This window comes from Trypanosoma brucei, chromosome 9 (assembly GCF_000002445.2).
Source record: "Trypanosoma brucei brucei TREU927 chromosome 9, whole genome shotgun sequence".
Classification (NCBI taxonomy): domain Eukaryota; phylum Euglenozoa; class Kinetoplastea; order Trypanosomatida; family Trypanosomatidae; genus Trypanosoma; species Trypanosoma brucei.
Genome location: NC_007282.1, coordinates 788,632 through 805,975, shown reverse-complemented (window position 1 = coordinate 805,975; position 17,344 = coordinate 788,632). Strand labels below are relative to the sequence as shown.

The window sequence follows — 17,344 nt, the reverse complement described above, 5'->3', positions numbered from 1 at the left end:
GCGTGCCGCCCCATGAGCACCACCATCGAATTATGATGGAGTTGAAAGCTTGTGACTCAGCAAACAAAAAGATCTTCCGCTGTCAGCTGTAATTGCGTACCCTCCTCCCGTCGGCCCTGTTCTTCAGCAGAATTCCGCGGCTTTGCAGCATCAACGGTCAAAGTTGCCTCACCCTTCATCACTTTTTCGCCCCGCCTCTGCTGACGACTGCGCCTCATTTCCTCGACCGCAGCTCGGTGGTTTTGCAGGCGAAACAGAAAATCAGTGTCAACTTTTTCGCCGTAGTAATGCCTCAAGCAACGTACCAGTGCATCCACTTGAGGTAAACTTAGTTCTTCCACACGCTCCCACAGTGCGTTCAGTGCTGGGAGTAAGAGCTGTTGGTTTGGGGTAATTGCTTGCAGTGAAGCACTTTTAACCGCATCGGTACCTCCGTTTCCGGTACCCTCACTCTCTGCAAACGGAGGATTACCAACGACGTCCCCGTCTGTGCCATCTGTATGCTTGATGCTTTGTTCTTTTGAAGTGTCACATTGATCTGTTTCTTGTGGGTGCAAATGCAGATGAAAACATAACGCCATAGTCAAGTCAACAAGTTCGGCCATGGGTAGTACCGCGCAGCAACGTTGGGTTGTTCGCGGCGCACAGGCCATGACAACCGTTTCATCCTGCACACCAGCGCGGCACAGGGCTATAAGGAGCTCTGCAAAGTGGCGGTGCGGCACGCTCGACACTGACACATGCACCTTTGGGATCCAGTCCTCTCGACGCACTCCATCAACTCCTTCCCCGCTGTCCTTTCGCGCCTCTCCATACATCTGGAGGAACAACTCGCGGCACGCGTCATAGACCGCATGGAGGAGGCTGCAATTGGCATCAATGTTTAACCAGTGAGTGGGGTTCAGCGAGTTCTCTGCCCTCGATGCAGCCTTAGCGAAATTTGCAAGTAACGCCGGCATGAGGTGGAGTACGTCAATGGGGAAGATGTCCCTAACGACTTGCCGAAGGCGGAGAAGCACCCATGGCATGAAAGTGTCCACGACTTCACCATCACCCAAATGGGTGAGTGAGCAAGCTAGGACCGCAACTGCACTCGGGGTGCAACCCGAAAGAACCTTATCTACCCATCGCGTTGGGGTCAAGGACCCACTCACTGCCGATGTCCCTCCCTCCTCACCACCACATTGGGAGGCGACTTCCTTATACGACACCCACAACCTGTGAAGAAGGACAGAGAATACGGGGTAGTCCCCAACGTCCAGCGCGGCGAATCCATTTAATGCTACGATAACGTCTTCTGTAGTGAGGGATACCGCAGCATCATCAATCACTCGGGTGCGCAAAAGTTCCCACACATCCCTAAACGTGCCGCCATTGTGATGTTTGCACCGCGTGAACTCATCTGCCGCCACGTAAAACGCCGGAAGTAGAGCATCGAACGGGGCCTTCTGCACGGTCGACAGCAGCACGCGACAAAGGCGCGAATATAGATGTGGAAAGAAAACGTCTGCGCGCTGAAGTGCAGGCGCAATTAGCACTATAGAGTGCAGAGAAACGTCATCTTGAAGCAGCAAACGGGCGACACGATTGGTTATGGCTCTCTTTGCTAGTGCACTCTCCCGGCTGTAGTTTTCATGTGACAAAACATTCAAAAGCATCGCTGCGTGCTCCAAGTCTAGCTGTCGTGTAACATCCACAACCGTGAAACGAGAAAACCACCGCTGCACTGAGAGTGGATCCACAGAATCTGGAATTCTCGAAGTCAACGCCGCAATACCCCTAGCAAGCCACGCCACCCCGATCGCTGAAGCTATAGCGGTAAAGTGAACAATTACGCGCTCCTGCGAGCGTCGCGGGAGTTCCTCCAGTGGAGTGGCACACATTCCTGCAACGAAACTGTGCAAACCAAGTCGTGTGCCATGCTTGCGAAAAATAGCCAATGCTGATGAGTGTTCCAGTGTGCAGCTACCCATCTCACGTAGGGGCTTATCCTCGCCCGCACACGTTGGAGCTGGCACTGAGTTTGTTGGTGGTTGAAGAAAATGTGCCTCCTTCACCTTCGATAGCGAGAGTGGCGGTGCCGGTAGCATCAAGGCGGCAGAGACGAGAGCAACGCTAGCAACCTTCACATCGCTTAACGCCGCTTCAGCCTGCAGCAGGAAGCGCGCTAATTGAGCATGGAACGTGTGGTACGGTATGTTGGATCCTCGCTGTATAATGGATTTTGCCATGGACATAACATCAGTGATTGAAAACAGTTCCAGTTTTTTCTCGATCACAGATGCCACAACCATGTAAACCTCAGCCCAGCGTTCAGCATTGACCCTAGTTAGTGCACACATGAACTTCGTTAGACAGGTTGGAGACAGCACGCCGCAGTCCTCATCAGCGACAGCAATAATCTGTTCAGTGGTATCAGTATTATTAACGATTTGTGTTTCACGAACGCATAGCCACACAGCACGTTCGAGAACAGCGCCTACCAAGGGAAAGTAATCTTCCTCCGCACCAGTCGCTAGGGTTTGACGTGTCTTTCCTGATGTGAATCGCTTCTTGCCGTTGATGCGCTGCCTGTTCGGACTCACAATGTTCAGTAATTTGACACACTGCTCCAAGCTCATTTGAGGTACGTGCGACATCCAGAGTTCCGTCACTTGTACGACAGGCCGCCCGCACACGGCGTACCGAGCATAACATGCTGTCAACTCAAACAATTCTGTTAGGCTGAGCGCATTGCTTCGCAGAGCCCGTACTACTGAAGGAAGGAGAATTGTGTGTACCAGTCGATGGAGTTGAAAGTGATCTACCACCTGTGCCCTCCCTAGAAGCCGAGCAAAGCTCACTGAATCCTCATCACTAAAAGGCAAGTCGTACGAGTTCATAGTTCTGGAAACAAACCGTGTGGAGAGCTGGTGATTCGAAGCAACGCGTTGCGGTCCCCCGTGCGCGACTAGAGCTCTGTCATACCTTTCAAGTAGACGCGTTCCCATGGGTCCAATGATATCATCGGAGAGCGCGCCACATTTCTCTATGGACAATAACACTTGAACCAACAGAGACGGTGGCAGTACATCACCGACTTCACGAGCCCGTAGTGCCAGGGCGCGTCTGGCCACTTTAAATGCTTTCATGGGAGAACTCGGCAACTCTGGGGTTGCGGGTAACGCTACCTCGTCATCTCTCAGGCTTTCATTGACACCGTTATCACTATCTGTCCCACCAGATGGTTGTGGGGAGTCCACAGCTGTACGCTTGATGTACTCGTGTATGGGAGGAAGCGCTCTCCAGAGTGCAGCTACTAAATCGGCCGGGAAGAGCTGCTCCGCACGCAGTCCCGAATTTTGTGAAATACTGTCCAGTGACCCGAGTGCTTCCGTCAGAATTTGAAAAGCTCGGATGATGGATCGTGCGGTTGGCGGTGATTCGCCGCTGGACCCCAATATCACGGGCAAGGAATCAGCTCGCAGTCGGTGAAGTAGCTCTGGCCACTCCTCAAGCGCCTTCTGCAGTTTCTCACTGCCCTTCAAGGAGGGTACAGCGAAGATAGCGGAGATGAGCTCCCCCGATTCATTCAGATGCATGATTGCCACCTCTGCTTGCCGATCAGTTCCACATCCATTTGAATCGCACACGTGAAGCGATTTACCACCATCCCCCACGAATTTTCCTCCGTGTTCGCCCGCTGATTGGTTTCGCTCCGCTATACCGGCTGGTGCACCTCGTGTTTTCCACGCGAAAGTGTCGTGGGGAAGCGTTACCTCTAGGCCGTTCCCCAGTGGAAAGAGAACTGGTGCAGAGGATTCTGGCAAATTCAGTCCACTTTTTCCACTAGTGTTCCATGCTTGTGCCTGCCTACGATATGGGCCGCCGCGATTCCTCACTCCAGCTACACCGCGTCCCTTCGAATGATGCCGCTGGTCCTTTGTTGAGTCCACAACCGTGTCAGTAGCTTTTGTCTGCTCACGCAAATGGGCACCCGCCGCCGGTTTTGCTGCGGGAGTTGTTATGGGACGGTGACATGATTGGAGGGAACTGAAGGCATCACTGACTGCAACCGACTGCACCCTGGTTCGCAAAGAGACCAAACTCTGCATTTTTACCTTCACTTTTCCCTAAATGGTCGTTCTCCGGCCCGCGTCCCTGTGCACAGCCACGGTTGAGGCGTAGGCAGAAAATAAAAGTTTAGGGGGATACACACTACACATATATCAGTGAAACACAACTTCGCCCAACGGGAAAAAGGACGCAAAACAGGAGATAAACACCACCACCCCCCCCTCGAAAAAAAAGAAAAAAACGTTTGCTGGCGCAACTTGGCGGAGCAAAATAACACCGTGAGGTTCTACGTCTACGACGGACGTGAGCCTCTGCGTGCCTCGCATCGGGCAGCTGACATCCGCGAAGGGAACTCATCCGCAATTCAGTCATTTTCTTCCTGAAGGCGAACGACTTTGGCGTTTGCACACAAGTGCATGCTCAAATTAAAAAGTTCTCTTCGACATCGTTGCGTCTCACGAGATGTGTATATCAGCCCCACTACACTCAAGGGTAAACACCACTGCGTCTGAGTTGCACCATTCCACAAATGCGGCCGCGTACCCTGATGTGGCAAACGCTTCCTCAATCGTAGTAGCCACCACATTAGTCCTCAATGGGTTATTGGATTTGTACATGAGGTAAACCTCGCCAGCTGCGAATCGCACACGGAGGGTTACGTCGAGGTGACTGATATCTTCAACAGACGGGGGCATCCCAACTTGCGTTTTGATGGCGAGCAGGACGTTCAGCGGTGTCATTTCAGCACTTAAAATGAGCAAAGGTCGAGGCCCACAAACAGAGCAAGTAGGATTAGGGATAAGGTCGGTTACGTACGACGTGAGGCCACATTTTGTCGAACCATTGTAGTATGAAAAGCATTGAACCGGGAAGGCTACACCAGTCAGAAGCTTCACGAGCTCTAACACCGCTTGCGCCGCAACGAGCGCGTTGGTGAATCCAACGGCGGGCACGACATTTTTCACCACCCCCAGGGTAAAGGCATCATCGATATCTGGTCCTTCAATTCCGAATGCTTCTTTTCTCCTCTGTGCCATAACGGTCATCCAAGCAATGTGCTCTGGATTGTCAGCATCAGGGGATTCATGTGGCCTCAGTTCCTCCCACAGTTTGAACTTGACGTACAAGACGCAGTGTTCAGGGAGTCGAGGGATATTCTCTAGAGTGCAAAGCGGTACAGTACGGCGGCTCGGATACAAGGAAAGGTCACACTCTATACATGGCGTGGGGTTGACGGACCGCAGCAGTACTACCCGACAGCAGCCTTCATAACCCTCTGTACCAGTATCGATTAGAGGCATAGCATACGCAATTCGCCGCATTCTCCGGGCGATAGGACGAGCTGCTATATTTTCGTAACAACCACCGTCAACCATATCAAAAGTTTCCCATTCGGCAACTTCAGCTACTTTTTGATTCACCCATCGGCGAGCCGCGACAGAGTCTACCGCCAGAATGACAGCGTGAAACTGGCGGTAAAACTCATCACTTTGATCTTCGATACGCCCGAAAAGTGCCCGCACTCGTACACCAGGGCAACGGCACTCCACAGCAGCGGCAGCAACTTCGGCTTTACTGCGCCCGATGTCTGCCTCCCGGAAGAGGAACTGCCGACTAAGGTTGGAAAGCTCGACGGTATCCATGTCAATAACTGTAATATCGGCAAATCCACTGAGCGCCAGGGAATGCAAAACCTCGCAACCGATACCACCAGCCCCTACGAGCAACACACGCACACTATCCCATGTGATGCTATCGGAGCTGTAACCGTTGGCAAAGATTGGGGGCGCGCGCTGCACAACCCGCTGTAGTCCGGGATTTTGCAATGTAAATGCGGTCCGCAGCGGATTGCATGACATCACCACCCTCTTACTTCCCTACACACCCGCACCCAAACTCGGTGTGTATTTTCTTACCTTAACGCACTGCACCGGCACGCCTTATTTCCTCACTACCCTTTGTAAATCCAATTAGCACCAAACCCAACGATTATGGCAACGCATCGACCGCTCAACCACTTCCACTTCGATACAACCTTGACGTTAGGAACAAAAAAAGGAGTAGAAATGAAAAACTCGTAGAATAAAAAGAGCTTTCCCAAATTTTTGACATAGCCACCACAACCAAAAAAAGATATGTGGGGCCCCATACAAGATCCGAATACGACCGGCACCCTATCCTTCTCTTACACCTTCCGGTCGACTCTTTCACGGTTTCACTACGGCAATATGAACGCAGTATACGCGTGGCGATGTCGCTCCTCTCAGCGAAGCTTCCTCTGCACGCTACTACTACTATGAATATCGTTTAAGGCAACGGAGAAGTAAAATCTCAAACAACTCCCCCCCCCGCCCCTTCACTCCTTTCCCACAACTGACTTGGATCAGGAGTGCTCGCACAACACTTCATCGACCAAACTAAACTTCCCCTCCTTTTCTTCTTCACCCTTCGTCACCTCAACACACACACCTCGACACACGCGGATACAACAAGATGTCATTATTGCACACGCTGCTCTTATCCCGAAGGGACGAAGAAGGGGCACTGCCTCTAACAGAAGAGAGAAGTTTGTTTTCTATATATATATATATATATATATCTACATATATATACTCTCCCCACACACACACCTCCCTTCAAACCCCACAAATTGCGTTTCCGTTTGCGCTGAGAAGCCTACGAACACCTCCCGTCCCACTCCCCTTCCTCCGGAGAAATAAGTAAAACACCAGCAAGGCAATTAAGACAAAATAAATGATGGTAACAACAATACTGAACTCGTAAATGTACACAAGTCGAAGAAAAAACATAATAACGCACATACAGTAAAAATAACAAAAAAAGGACATTGAATTAGTTGACTAAGACAAGAAACCCACCGATCAGTTTTGATTAAAGAATCCACTGCAAACGATATTATGGGGAAAAGCAGAAACACCAATCATCAACTTACAGAAGGACTCATAAACCTCTCGGTAAGCATAAACAAGACAACCAAAAGTGTAAATACACACAAACATGCCCCTCCAACCATTTGCGGCTCTCACAGGTCTCAAACGTTGAAAAGGAAAAATAAACATGTTCAAGATAAAGAAAACAAAGGGAAACACGCTGAGAACAACGCATGATAATGCGGACAGACACTGTACAAACATTTGTTACATACATACAGCATTTGAAAGAAGAGAGAAGTGAGATTTTGTCCCACACATACACACACACATAAGTAAAACGTACTTGGCGTAATGCCACCGGTTCACTACCCCCGCCGTCCGCGTTGCTCATGACAGATGCCTGGAAGTTGTTGTTTGTTTGTTTCAGCCACGAAGTGCAAGTACACTGCTTCTGCTAGTTTCCAACTGGTGTTGTTGACGTAAAAGGCTTCCGCTAGCTTCCTTGGATCCATTCCGTGTTCACAATCAACATGAGTCCTGTGACGTGATGTCATTTCCCGAGTACGTGATCTCCTGCCTCTACCATACGTGCTTCCCAACCTCGTGCGTGGGGGAGCGTTGATGCCTGATGGCAATATTCCCGTTCTCGTAGCCTGTCTGTCTCTAGCTCCTGACCGAAGAGGGGATGCCCTCCGTTTGGGGCTACTTGACGACCTACAGGAACTCTTTTCATCCATTTCCTCCACCAAGCTCAGTAAGGCATGCACTAAGCAGCTGTCATATTCCACTTCTCTGCCTCGCGACCCACTGAGTGGATCATACGCTGAAGAAATTCTCCCGGAGGCACATCGACGAGGGCTGGCCCCTTTGCATAGAGACCGGAGGGACATTTCAGTAGACTGCGGTTGACGAGATGTGACTGTGGAACTGGGGCCACAGCTCCGAGACCTCCGCCTCGACCTTCTTCTTGCACTCTTCCCAATGTCCCTCCACAACCTCTGCCGCAATTCCTCATAATCCGTCATCGGTCTGTGGGCTGCTGAGGGAAATGGAGGAGGCCTATGGAAGTCCCTTTAAAGCACCCTGGGGGGACGGATGCTCCCACAGGGATATACAAAGGCAAATAGGCAACGCCAACAATTCCTGCGCACTACAACTTTGTTAGCGCCAGAGAGAGGGGGATAGGAAGATAACAAAGATGAGAACGACGACGGTAAGGGTGTCGAAGCGCACACGAAACCCCAAATAGCGTTTAGTGACAGGTAATAATCGGACATGTAATATATATATTTATTTATTTATCTTTATATTCATCTGTATATGTTGCAGAAAGGGGATACCAGGTGAGGCACCCAATTAATAAAACCCAAAGAAAAAATGAATGAGACAGCTTCGTATTGTTGCGGGCACTTCGCCTTCTGGAGGTCGAAAAATCCTTTTCTGCTTGCCAACCCGCACGTTTGACGTCGTTACTGCTTTCTGCAAGTGACAACAGTCAAAGCGTCATTTACGCAGAGCTGTTTGTGCTTCGGGTTAAAGCAAAGAAACAAATAAAAGAAACAAAAATAAGTAAGGGCGTAATATCTTTAAAACATATAAAAAATAAAAATTGGGAGAGGAGAGGATAGGACGCAGTTGAAACAAATCAAATAGCGTCCACCATAATGGTGTTACGTTTACTGAAACCAAAAGTTTAAAAGCAGAAATTAAATAGAGAGAATGCTCGGGGTAGGGGCTAAATAAAGAAAAAAATGTGTCATAAACGAGAGAGGGAATCAAAAAATAAATAGATGCAAAATAGTCCCATGAAACCCATCGTTCGGATAAACAACGGAAGGGGGAAATTGGTGCAGGGTGAAAGTCAAAGCGAAAAACAAAAATAAATAACAATCATAATAAGTGGATTAAAAAAAAAATAATAAAATAAAATAATCCCGTGCTTCAACTTGAGAAGCTTTATCTGTCTTATCTTCCATTTCTGTTTTCTGTCCCGCTCCTCATCTAAGGCTCTGCCAAGCGGAACGGAGACTACGCAATCCGACCAAAGCGTTTACCCGATTCCTGCAAAAAAGTCAAAAGTCGTGTGTCACTGGTAGTCATAAAGTGATAAGAAGGTGAGATGCGCAATTGATCATTAGCGCGTGAATGAATAACAGATGAGGGGGGAGCATAGAAGAGACGTGCCAGGTTAGAACAACCGAATACCCGCTAAATCTTCCAAAATTGCGACCGGCAAGTCCGACGCGCAAGGAACAAATGCGTCAAGTAGGTTTCCCACGTGCCACTCAGCTTCTGAAGGAAGAAGCACCAAAACGCGGGCAACAGTGGTGAGCCACCGCGGTGACAAAACTGTCCGATCCTCCCGCCCGCTTCCATCACTTTCTGTAGCAAATGCTCGGAGCCTCTGGAGGAGGCGACGGATACAACAAACAAGTTTCCACATAACTTTTCCGACCCCTGGTGAATCTGCATCAATGTTTCGCATGACAAATTTCCCTTCGCAGTCCTTCTCCAGCTCATGCATTAAGAGGCTGTCACACAACAACGCAATGTGGAGGAGGCTCTCAACGAAACACAACACTCTGCCGACTCGCGGATATGATGCGGTTGCTGTGCCTCCATCTGACTTGGTATTTCGCGATCCCTCACCACTTTCCTCTTCATCACCGTACACCATGTCTCGCCAATTTTTCCAGTGGCCACAGAGGGATGGATGAGATGCGGTGAAGAAGGAACTCCACGAAGCACCGATGTGGTCTTGGCTGCTCGCATCTCTCGCCATCAGATGCGACAGTTCCTCCCCTGCGCGCACCGCTCCATTGGCAGCCGTTGCGGCCGCTTCCACAAACCCCGAAGACCTGTGAAGGAAAAGCAGCGCCACCTCAGCTTTGGTGAGGTGGAGGCAGCACAGAGGGGAAGGGGAACACAACTTAACGTCTTCAAGCACAGTGAGTACCTCGTAAAAGCTTCGTTTGGAAGGGCACCGGAGGTACGATATGGTAGCGTTGCGGAGATGCTCGAGAAGCTTACTTTCCTCCGCAGTCACTGAGATATGCCCCACCACCTCACGAGGCGTTGACACCGTAGACTGTATTGGTTTAGTGCTTAAATCAGAGTTTGCCAGCGTGGTTTGTGGTAACTCACCCACCGCACCGGTAGTTCCATTTCCACTTTTCGCATCGGTAATGCGGTGGCTGCCGCGACAGCTCTTCCGTTTCGAGTCTTCAGCAACGATTTGCAGTGAATAGGGTCCGCCGGTACATTGTTTCCCCGCCTCACCCAAACCATTGGGAGTTTCCCCTGAAGTAGGGGTAGATTGGCGAGCTCTACCTCGATGTTTTCGGCCACCGCGACGACACCGCCTTCCTCCTTTTCCTTCGCCTTCATAGCCCCCTTCCTCAGCACATTCACCGTTACCGCTACCAGCAGAACCAGCTCCGGGACGTTTGTGGCGCTGCTCTATAGCCCAGCGCTCAGTGTCAGTTAGCCCAAATGTGCAGGGTTTACCAGTACCCACGTCACGGTCTGTCACATAGCCCCCAAGAATGGCGTGTTTGCTGATTTCTACCGCGAGGTGAAAAGATGCGGCGATACGGTGACCATGCATCTCCAACATTTTCAGGGCTGCCTGCTCCTCAGCGTACTCAACGAAACAAACATAAAACATCTTATCAGGGTTCGGGGTCGTTTTTGGCTTCACAAGTCGGACCTTGTAGACCTCTCCACATGACCAGAGAAGAGCCCGGATGTCAGAAAATGCCATGGACACTGGTATGAACCTCACGTGAACCGTTCGGCGACGGCGTCCATCGCTCTCTGTCTTGCCGTTACTCTCCACGGGAGCGTCACTTACCTCTTCTCCTTGCGCGGAGTCTACAATGTCATTGTGACTCTCTATTTCGTCACATGCCTTTCCTTCCAACCCTCCTTGCGGTTCTGGCCGGTCACAAGTGGGGATGCTCGCAGTTTGCTGTTGTGCCCGTGTTTGAGTGGAGTTTAAATCACCATCTGTAGTGCCTAAATATGGCGCAGCAACAGGACTCTGCCGCTGCCTCACTGCATCCGCCTTCCTTCTGTCTGCTTCAATATCGTCAACACCTGGTGACTCATTGTTGTCTCCCTCTCGGCTCTCGTTGCGCCCAAGGAGCCCTTCCTGCGTTTCCGATGTGTGGAGTGAGGTAGACGATGCCGAGGCCTTTGATATAGGCGAGACCTTCAAACATTGATCTTCAACACGTGGCTCAGAGAATTGTTCTGCAGGTCCCTTGCTTTCCATCTCCGGGACAGCCTCATGCCGAGTGGCAACACCAACCACCGCACCGGGAAGAAGATCCAAGTCACAGCAACGAGCGTCAGTCTCGTAAGACGTAACGTCAAGTACGTGATCGCCAATGTACAACAACAAGTTCTTTGGCAAGATGCCTACGGCCACGTGGACAAAGGAACACACGTCTAGCAACGTTGCCTTCTCAACCCAGTTCTTGTGGTGCATCGCGTAGATGTATGAGTCGGCGATGTGTACCAAGCATAATGTCTTCCCGTCAAAAAAGCGGCATGCGGTGTAACGATGGCCCGTGTCGCCACACAACAAGCACGAGGAGAGTGCAAGAGACGAAATTTCCCTCCACTCGCCTGCAGTGGTCTCGCAATCCCCAGGTAACACCTCACCTCCGGCATGTGTGGGGGCTGCTAACTTCACGCAGCTGTCACACTTGTTGGAAACCGTATTCTCTTTGTGCTGGGCGTCACACCCCCAATTTTGCGTCCATGGGGTCCCTTCACGGGTAAACGTGGCGATATCTGCTGTTGCCACCGCTGGTGGTTGGGTTTGGTGACTCGTGGGAACTGCAGAGTATAAATCGTTCGTCACAGGTCGTGTATAACAATCCCTCAAAAACCGTTGATATGCACACCAAAACGGATGAAAGTATTTGTAGTAACGTTGTTCAGCTTCCATCCAGCCTTCTGCACTCTGTGGACATAATTGAGGGTGCTGGGGTCCCGTCGGGTAATATGCTCCATCAGAAGGCCCACCAGCGAAAGGAAATGGAGGGAACATCACACCACCATGCAACCAATCTCGAAATAAGTCTGGGAAACAAGGAAGAGTTGCAGGGCCGTCAGTCATATTGTTATAATGCACGGAAGGGAAATGTTGCGGGTACGTGGCAACGGGCGCAGGGGGTAATGTGGCCATTTGTACCATACCCGGAAGCCAATCCAATGCCTGTGGATTGAACCTACCCCGGGGCTCTTTTTCATGTTGGTGACGCGGGAAATACATATTGTTTAATGGGGTTATCTGTTAAATGTATAGTGGCAAATTAGAGAGAGAAAAAAAAGGTAAGAACGAAGGAGACGGCGAAGTGGTACTACATGGTTGCAGGCATACGCTTATAATGGAAGCGGCTACCTCAGGTGTAGTCCAGAAGAAAGGAATTAGATGTCTTCATGTCTACACTATGGCGCCTGAAGAGGTTCAGAGAATACCGCTCTTAACACTTCTCTACCGCCAATACAGTCACACACGACACCACTGCTCCTCTCCAATCCCAAGACAGCTTGGAGCGCGTTATCATATATTCACAGCCTGAAGGCGAAAGGGAAAGGGAACATAGAGAGACACACACGCGCACATTACGAAAAAAAAAAGGAAAAAAGGAAAAAGGAAGGAAGGCACGCCTCCTTGTGACTATCCTCGGCTACGTGATGGAGCCCACATGCAACTGAGGTAAGTTACTGGAAAGCAAATAAAATACAGAGGAAATATTGAAAGCGAGATAATAATGACGGTGATAATATTAGTAATGTTGTTGGAGACAGAGTGTACACCCCATAAACGCATTAGGTAAACAACGGAAGAAAAGTAAAAAATATATATATAAAAGAAAAAAATAACTGCCTCGGTACCCTCAACCCCAACACCAGTCCTCCTTTACTGTGTTGCACATCAACACTTTACATCACGGAGAAGGTTCAATGGGAAAAAGACTTATATGTGGCTCCCCTCGTTCGTTGTAACAAATGATGACACCACAACTGTCATCTCGTTACTTGCGGTCATGTCATGCCGGTCTTTTACAGGGGAGAAAGAGAAATATATATATATATATATATATATATATATATATATATCGCATTCGTCACAACGATAGGCAATTGAATAAAAATTGGCACCTACAAAAATAAATAAATAAAATAGATTTAAAAAACGAAACAGTAAATTTTAGGAGGAACGTGACTCGTCGGAGCTTCAAGAATCAAGAGTTTACCACATTGACCGATTCGGGGGTGCGTGTCTCGTCATAGCTCCCGCCACTGATTGACTGCTCCTCGGGCATAAGTTGCATATCCTCTTCCGTCAGTTGGACGAAGCTACTGCCATCTGCTGACGTCGTCACTGTCATACTTGGTGCTGTTAAAACGCAATTGCTATCGCTGCTGCCGCCGTCGATATCCAATGGTCCCGTTGCATATGCCGTGTGACGCTCCATATGACTTATATTGTTTGGTTCAACAAAGTGGTGTTCGACGGTTTCCTCTTCTTCGTCGTTATCACTTCCTGAGTTGGTTGGGCTAACGTTGAACATTAGCAGAACGGCTGCGTCTGCTAGTGCATCCAGTAACTTCATTACAAACATTTCAAAAAATAAATTAAAAAAAAAAAATATATATATATATAATATCCCTCTCACCAGAAATGTACCCCGTTTCCCCCCGTTGCGGTCTTCCTTATACGGGTGCTTTCTCACTTTGTTCAGGGTAGTGAACCTTTTATTTAATCAACTCCTCACGTTTGTACGTTTACACATGAAAGACAAAGTTTCGTGTAGGGGGAAAAAGAAAAGACGAGAACAAAAAGAGGAGTAAATGGTGACGGAAAACAGCTCGCTGCGAACAAATGCCCCACCAGGGAGCAAAAAAAATAAAAATAAATTGCGATACGCTGAGGGGTACGTGACGACTCAGTGATAGGCGTGATGGATACAAACACCTATATATGCACATATGTGTATATATGGATATATAGATGAACATGTATCTGTGGGTGCTTTTGGTTATTCATATGGAAAACGTATGTTGGTAAAGCTGTTGGGAACCATTGGGGACGGTACAACAAATGATCAACCTATGCCTCCACTGGAGCTCCACCGTTTGACCGAGTGTTTTGTCTCTGTCCCGCGACTTCCTCCAACACCCGCAGCAGTTTTTTGTGTTGAGGAATCATCAATTTATTTTCTGCTGCATCAAACACAGCCAGCCGATTGGATGTTAGTTCCCGTTCAATCGCTCTGAGGCGGCCCACTGAAATCATCATTCCTCGATCGTCGAAGTGTTGCTGGTGGAGACTCATGGGAACGAAGACATTTTCGCCCGACGCTTCCTGTCGCTCAATCATGCATCGTAAGACATCAGTAAACGTGGCGGGAAGACTAAAAAGTATACGTCTAATGGTGTCTTGAAGTGGTAAAGAGGTCCCAGGGCCAAGACTTCCTCTTAACCCGTGATGACCAAACCTTTTCCCCCCTGCTGCTGCTGCCTCAAGGTCTGTGAGCAACGTGAGACTTTTAACACATGCCATTTCATGCACCCGTGGGAGCAACATCGAGCGGAGGTGTACATACGCCAATCGAAACGGCTCCAACTGCGCCGCACTGTTTGACATGGCCCAGTTTGGGTCGTCGAATGAGCATAGCAACATTACACGATTGGGATGGTCACGTGCAATGTTCTGAAGCTCTACCAGAAGTGGTGGGTCGAGTTCGTCTATACCATGCACTACTAGGATCAACCTCGGAACATAGTCGCTATAATGAACTGGAGGATTGGCAGATTGTGCAGCAAGTCCCCCCGTGAGCATCTGAGCTGTGTAGGATGGAAGCGACTTCCACTGCACGCACGAACGGAGGGGAGCGCCGCATTCGACACGAAGCCGGCGCATGATGTCTGGAGATGAAACCGTATACCGTGGTTGCAGGCAAGTGTTTTCACTCTCCGATAGCGGAACCGACGTTACGGCCGTTTCCGTTTCCCGGCATCGCCGCTCACAAGGAGTTTCATATAAAGGTACGCTGTAATTCCAGTCTGATACCTCGCTCAGGTAATACCGTCGCAGCCACAACCGCACTTTTCTGCTGGTTTCCATAGCCTCAGGATGAGTTTGGCGCCACCCACCCGTTCCGGCAGCGTCACACACTTTTTCTCCGCACCGTCTTTTCGAACCCTGCGCAGTTTGCTGAGTAGTTCTCTTAATATCAGAGTGCCCACCATCCTGCACAAGCATCACGGACCGTTCTCGCTTCATAGTAATGGGTGCGGGGGAACACACAGTCATGCTCTCCTTGCGCTGTGGGGTAGTCGCCTTTAATGTTTTGGCTGCAGTTAAGTCACAACAACCAGGATCTCCCACTTTTAGTCCCATATTTTCTCGCCTTTTTTCGGTGGAACCGCCCATCATCGCGACCGAAACGTCTCTCACAGGGGAGCGGTAAGAGCGACTTCGCGACGACTCCGAGGATGTTGAGGAGGAAACCACCAAATAACATTGATCAGACGGGTTTCCGCATTCATCCCGCGACGGTGCTTGCGAACGACTGATACGCAGAAACGGATCACAGTCCCCTCCACGAAAAACGAGGTTGCGCAGCACCTCCTTTTCTACGATATGACGCTGTTCCTGCAATTGCTTGCTAATTTCCCGCAGCTGCCGAGTCACACGGTTTGCAGAAGAGCGGTAGCCATCCACAAAGGCTACTCCCAAATTTCTTAACTCGGCGGATTGCGCAACGTGGTGAAGAAAAAAGTATTTTGATGCAATTCCGTACACAGCTACGGAACGGCCCTGTAGCAGATAGTCAACCGCTAGCAACAGTTCCTCGCATCGGATCCCCTCTGGCCACGTCAAGTGGGGTTCACCTTCCCCCATAACAGGAGGCTCTGCGTTGCCTTTAGTTTCAGTTCCATTATTCTGACCCTCACCTTCGTTCCCCTTTGTCACACCTGAGCCAACACACCCCGCCGTCTCCGTGATACTATTTTCTCTTCTAGGCGAGCAGATTCTGCTAGGTGGACGTCGCATATGCTCCGGAAGCCATTGCGTTGGCAAAAGATTCCTCACCGGATCGCTGGTGGCGGTACGATGCAGTACGTCGACAACGAGCAACGGGCGTACGGTGTTGCGTGGCAGCTCCTTAACCGCCATCAACTGCCCATCTCGCTGTGGGTGTCCCTGTTCCATCCGTCGACCTCCTGGTGATTTGACAACAGGTCGAGGCGACCCCGACCTCGCCGTAGCTCTCCGGTAGATGTCCTCGGTGACGTACAGCGCCACTGCATGGATCTTATGAATGCCATACGAGCCATATGGAATGTGCACCCGGAGCCTATGCGGAGGTAACCCTGGGAGAGTAGGTGGACAGCGAATCGTGTGCAACGGTGTAATGGTCTCTTCCCCTGTGATGGAGGGGTGGGACTCCCGCAGCTGCCGATTCACGCCACACCATACTAGCGATTGCTCCAACCTTGGGTTCTGCACAACACACGAAAAACTACAACCCTCCTCACAGAACGGCCGCCGACCCAACACTCCAGTGCGAGATGCCTCCGGAGGCACACCGATGTTGCCACCAAACTCGGTGGGCGACGGTTCTGTGCCGAGAAACTGAGCCGTTAGCGGTGCTTGCGATTGGGCTCTCTTCTCACGTTGCTCCTTCATGGTGTAGTAACGCTGAACCACATCCACATCATACGATGCCCCTTGACCTCGAGTGAGTCGACGTGGAGGACGTGGACCCTCACATGTCCATTCGAACACGGGCACAGATTCCTTCTCGAGAACCCCCGAGCGACACAAAAAACAGCGGGGTTTCATGAAGTCGTCGGCACTGTTAGGTGTGTCACTCCCGCGTGAGTTTGGAGTAAACGCTTGGGTGGGTGTCCTGTCGGCAAGACTCTTTTCTGAGTTTGTCGCAGCGCCACCTTCACCGCCGGTGCCGCCACTAGTTGTTGTGGTTGCCAATGAGAGAAGGGACGACGGAATGGCGTCATAACACCGAGCGCAAACAGTGTATGCACAAAATGTGCAGTGAAATGCTTCTGCTGCTCGGTAGCATGGACGACCCTCACTTTCCGGGCATGGAACCCACGGTATTTCCTGCAAAGCAGCAAACAGTTCATCCCGCTTCATACATGCACGGCGGCTAGGCTTTCCTTATCTCCTTACACTTCCCAGCTTTTACGGTGTCTCGCCTATCCCGTCCTTTCTCCTTGGTGTAAGCACCTTTCTGCTATATTTTTACACAATGTGGAGCCTACACTGCTCTTTTTGTCGATGAAAAAAGTGCTAGTCTGTGAGAGCTGATCCAGCTAACTCAACATGTAACCCAACTTCCCCA

At 50.1% G+C, this 17,344-nt stretch overlaps 11 protein-coding genes across 11 annotated transcripts, besides 7 other annotated features; 1 reads left to right on the top strand and 10 right to left on the bottom strand.

Annotated features, from left to right (window-relative positions):
* Positions 1-56: 56 nt before the first annotated feature.
* On the bottom strand, positions 57-4,094 carry Tb09.160.3220 (hypothetical protein, conserved; the record flags this gene model as incomplete). The annotated part of the gene is made up of 1 exon (XM_798676.1): positions 57-4,094. One exon carries the CDS (start codon positions 4,092-4,094, stop codon positions 57-59), a length of 4,038 nt encoding a protein of 1,345 aa, XP_803769.1.
* A 417-nt stretch (positions 4,095-4,511) lies between these two features.
* On the bottom strand, positions 4,512-5,915 carry Tb09.160.3210 (ubiquitin-activating enzyme E1, putative; the record flags this gene model as incomplete). Its single annotated transcript, XM_798674.1, has 1 exon — positions 4,512-5,915. One exon carries the CDS (start codon positions 5,913-5,915, stop codon positions 4,512-4,514), a length of 1,404 nt encoding a protein of 467 aa, XP_803767.1.
* Positions 5,916-6,007: 92 nt separating this feature from the next.
* Positions 6,008-6,205, bottom strand: Tb09.160.3200 (hypothetical protein, unlikely; the record flags this gene model as incomplete). The annotated part of the gene is made up of 1 exon (XM_798673.1): positions 6,008-6,205. The coding sequence occupies one exon, from the start codon at positions 6,203-6,205 to the stop codon at positions 6,008-6,010; it is 198 nt and encodes a 65-aa protein (XP_803766.1).
* A 234-nt stretch (positions 6,206-6,439) lies between these two features.
* Tb09.160.3190 (hypothetical protein, unlikely) lies at positions 6,440-6,556 on the bottom strand (the record flags this gene model as incomplete). The annotated part of the gene is made up of 1 exon (XM_024642645.1): positions 6,440-6,556. One exon carries the CDS (start codon positions 6,554-6,556, stop codon positions 6,440-6,442), a length of 117 nt encoding a protein of 38 aa, XP_024498432.1.
* Positions 6,557-6,632: 76 nt separating this feature from the next.
* Positions 6,633-6,668: a microsatellite.
* A 24-nt stretch (positions 6,669-6,692) lies between these two features.
* Positions 6,693-6,905, bottom strand: Tb09.160.3180 (hypothetical protein, unlikely; the record flags this gene model as incomplete). The annotated part of the gene is made up of 1 exon (XM_798671.1): positions 6,693-6,905. One exon carries the CDS (start codon positions 6,903-6,905, stop codon positions 6,693-6,695), a length of 213 nt encoding a protein of 70 aa, XP_803764.1.
* Positions 6,906-6,938: 33 nt separating this feature from the next.
* On the bottom strand, positions 6,939-7,211 carry Tb09.160.3170 (hypothetical protein, unlikely; the record flags this gene model as incomplete). Its single annotated transcript, XM_798670.1, has 1 exon — positions 6,939-7,211. One exon carries the CDS (start codon positions 7,209-7,211, stop codon positions 6,939-6,941), a length of 273 nt encoding a protein of 90 aa, XP_803763.1.
* Positions 7,212-7,315: 104 nt separating this feature from the next.
* Tb09.160.3160 (hypothetical protein, conserved) lies at positions 7,316-7,975 on the bottom strand (the record flags this gene model as incomplete). The annotated part of the gene is made up of 1 exon (XM_798669.1): positions 7,316-7,975. One exon carries the CDS (start codon positions 7,973-7,975, stop codon positions 7,316-7,318), a length of 660 nt encoding a protein of 219 aa, XP_803762.1.
* A 253-nt stretch (positions 7,976-8,228) lies between these two features.
* Positions 8,229-8,261: a sequence feature (AT_rich).
* A 592-nt stretch (positions 8,262-8,853) lies between these two features.
* Positions 8,854-8,883: a sequence feature (AT_rich).
* Positions 8,884-9,138: 255 nt separating this feature from the next.
* On the bottom strand, positions 9,139-12,234 carry Tb09.160.3150 (uncharacterized protein; the record flags this gene model as incomplete). The annotated part of the gene is made up of 1 exon (XM_798668.1): positions 9,139-12,234. The coding sequence occupies one exon, from the start codon at positions 12,232-12,234 to the stop codon at positions 9,139-9,141; it is 3,096 nt and encodes a 1,031-aa protein (XP_803761.1).
* A 583-nt stretch (positions 12,235-12,817) lies between these two features.
* Positions 12,818-12,848: a sequence feature (AT_rich).
* A 199-nt stretch (positions 12,849-13,047) lies between these two features.
* Positions 13,048-13,085: a microsatellite.
* Positions 13,086-13,131: 46 nt separating this feature from the next.
* Positions 13,132-13,162: a sequence feature (AT_rich).
* A 48-nt stretch (positions 13,163-13,210) lies between these two features.
* Positions 13,211-13,591, bottom strand: Tb09.160.3140 (hypothetical protein, conserved; the record flags this gene model as incomplete). The annotated part of the gene is made up of 1 exon (XM_798667.1): positions 13,211-13,591. The coding sequence occupies one exon, from the start codon at positions 13,589-13,591 to the stop codon at positions 13,211-13,213; it is 381 nt and encodes a 126-aa protein (XP_803760.1).
* Positions 13,592-13,594: 3 nt separating this feature from the next.
* Positions 13,595-13,636: a sequence feature (AT_rich).
* A 184-nt stretch (positions 13,637-13,820) lies between these two features.
* On the top strand, positions 13,821-13,922 carry Tb09.160.3130 (hypothetical protein, unlikely; the record flags this gene model as incomplete). The annotated part of the gene is made up of 1 exon (XM_024642644.1): positions 13,821-13,922. The coding sequence occupies one exon, from the start codon at positions 13,821-13,823 to the stop codon at positions 13,920-13,922; it is 102 nt and encodes a 33-aa protein (XP_024498431.1).
* Positions 13,923-14,079: 157 nt separating this feature from the next.
* Positions 14,080-17,136, bottom strand: Tb09.160.3120 (hypothetical protein, conserved; the record flags this gene model as incomplete). The annotated part of the gene is made up of 1 exon (XM_798665.1): positions 14,080-17,136. The coding sequence occupies one exon, from the start codon at positions 17,134-17,136 to the stop codon at positions 14,080-14,082; it is 3,057 nt and encodes a 1,018-aa protein (XP_803758.1).
* Between the last annotated feature and the right edge of the window lie 208 nt (positions 17,137-17,344).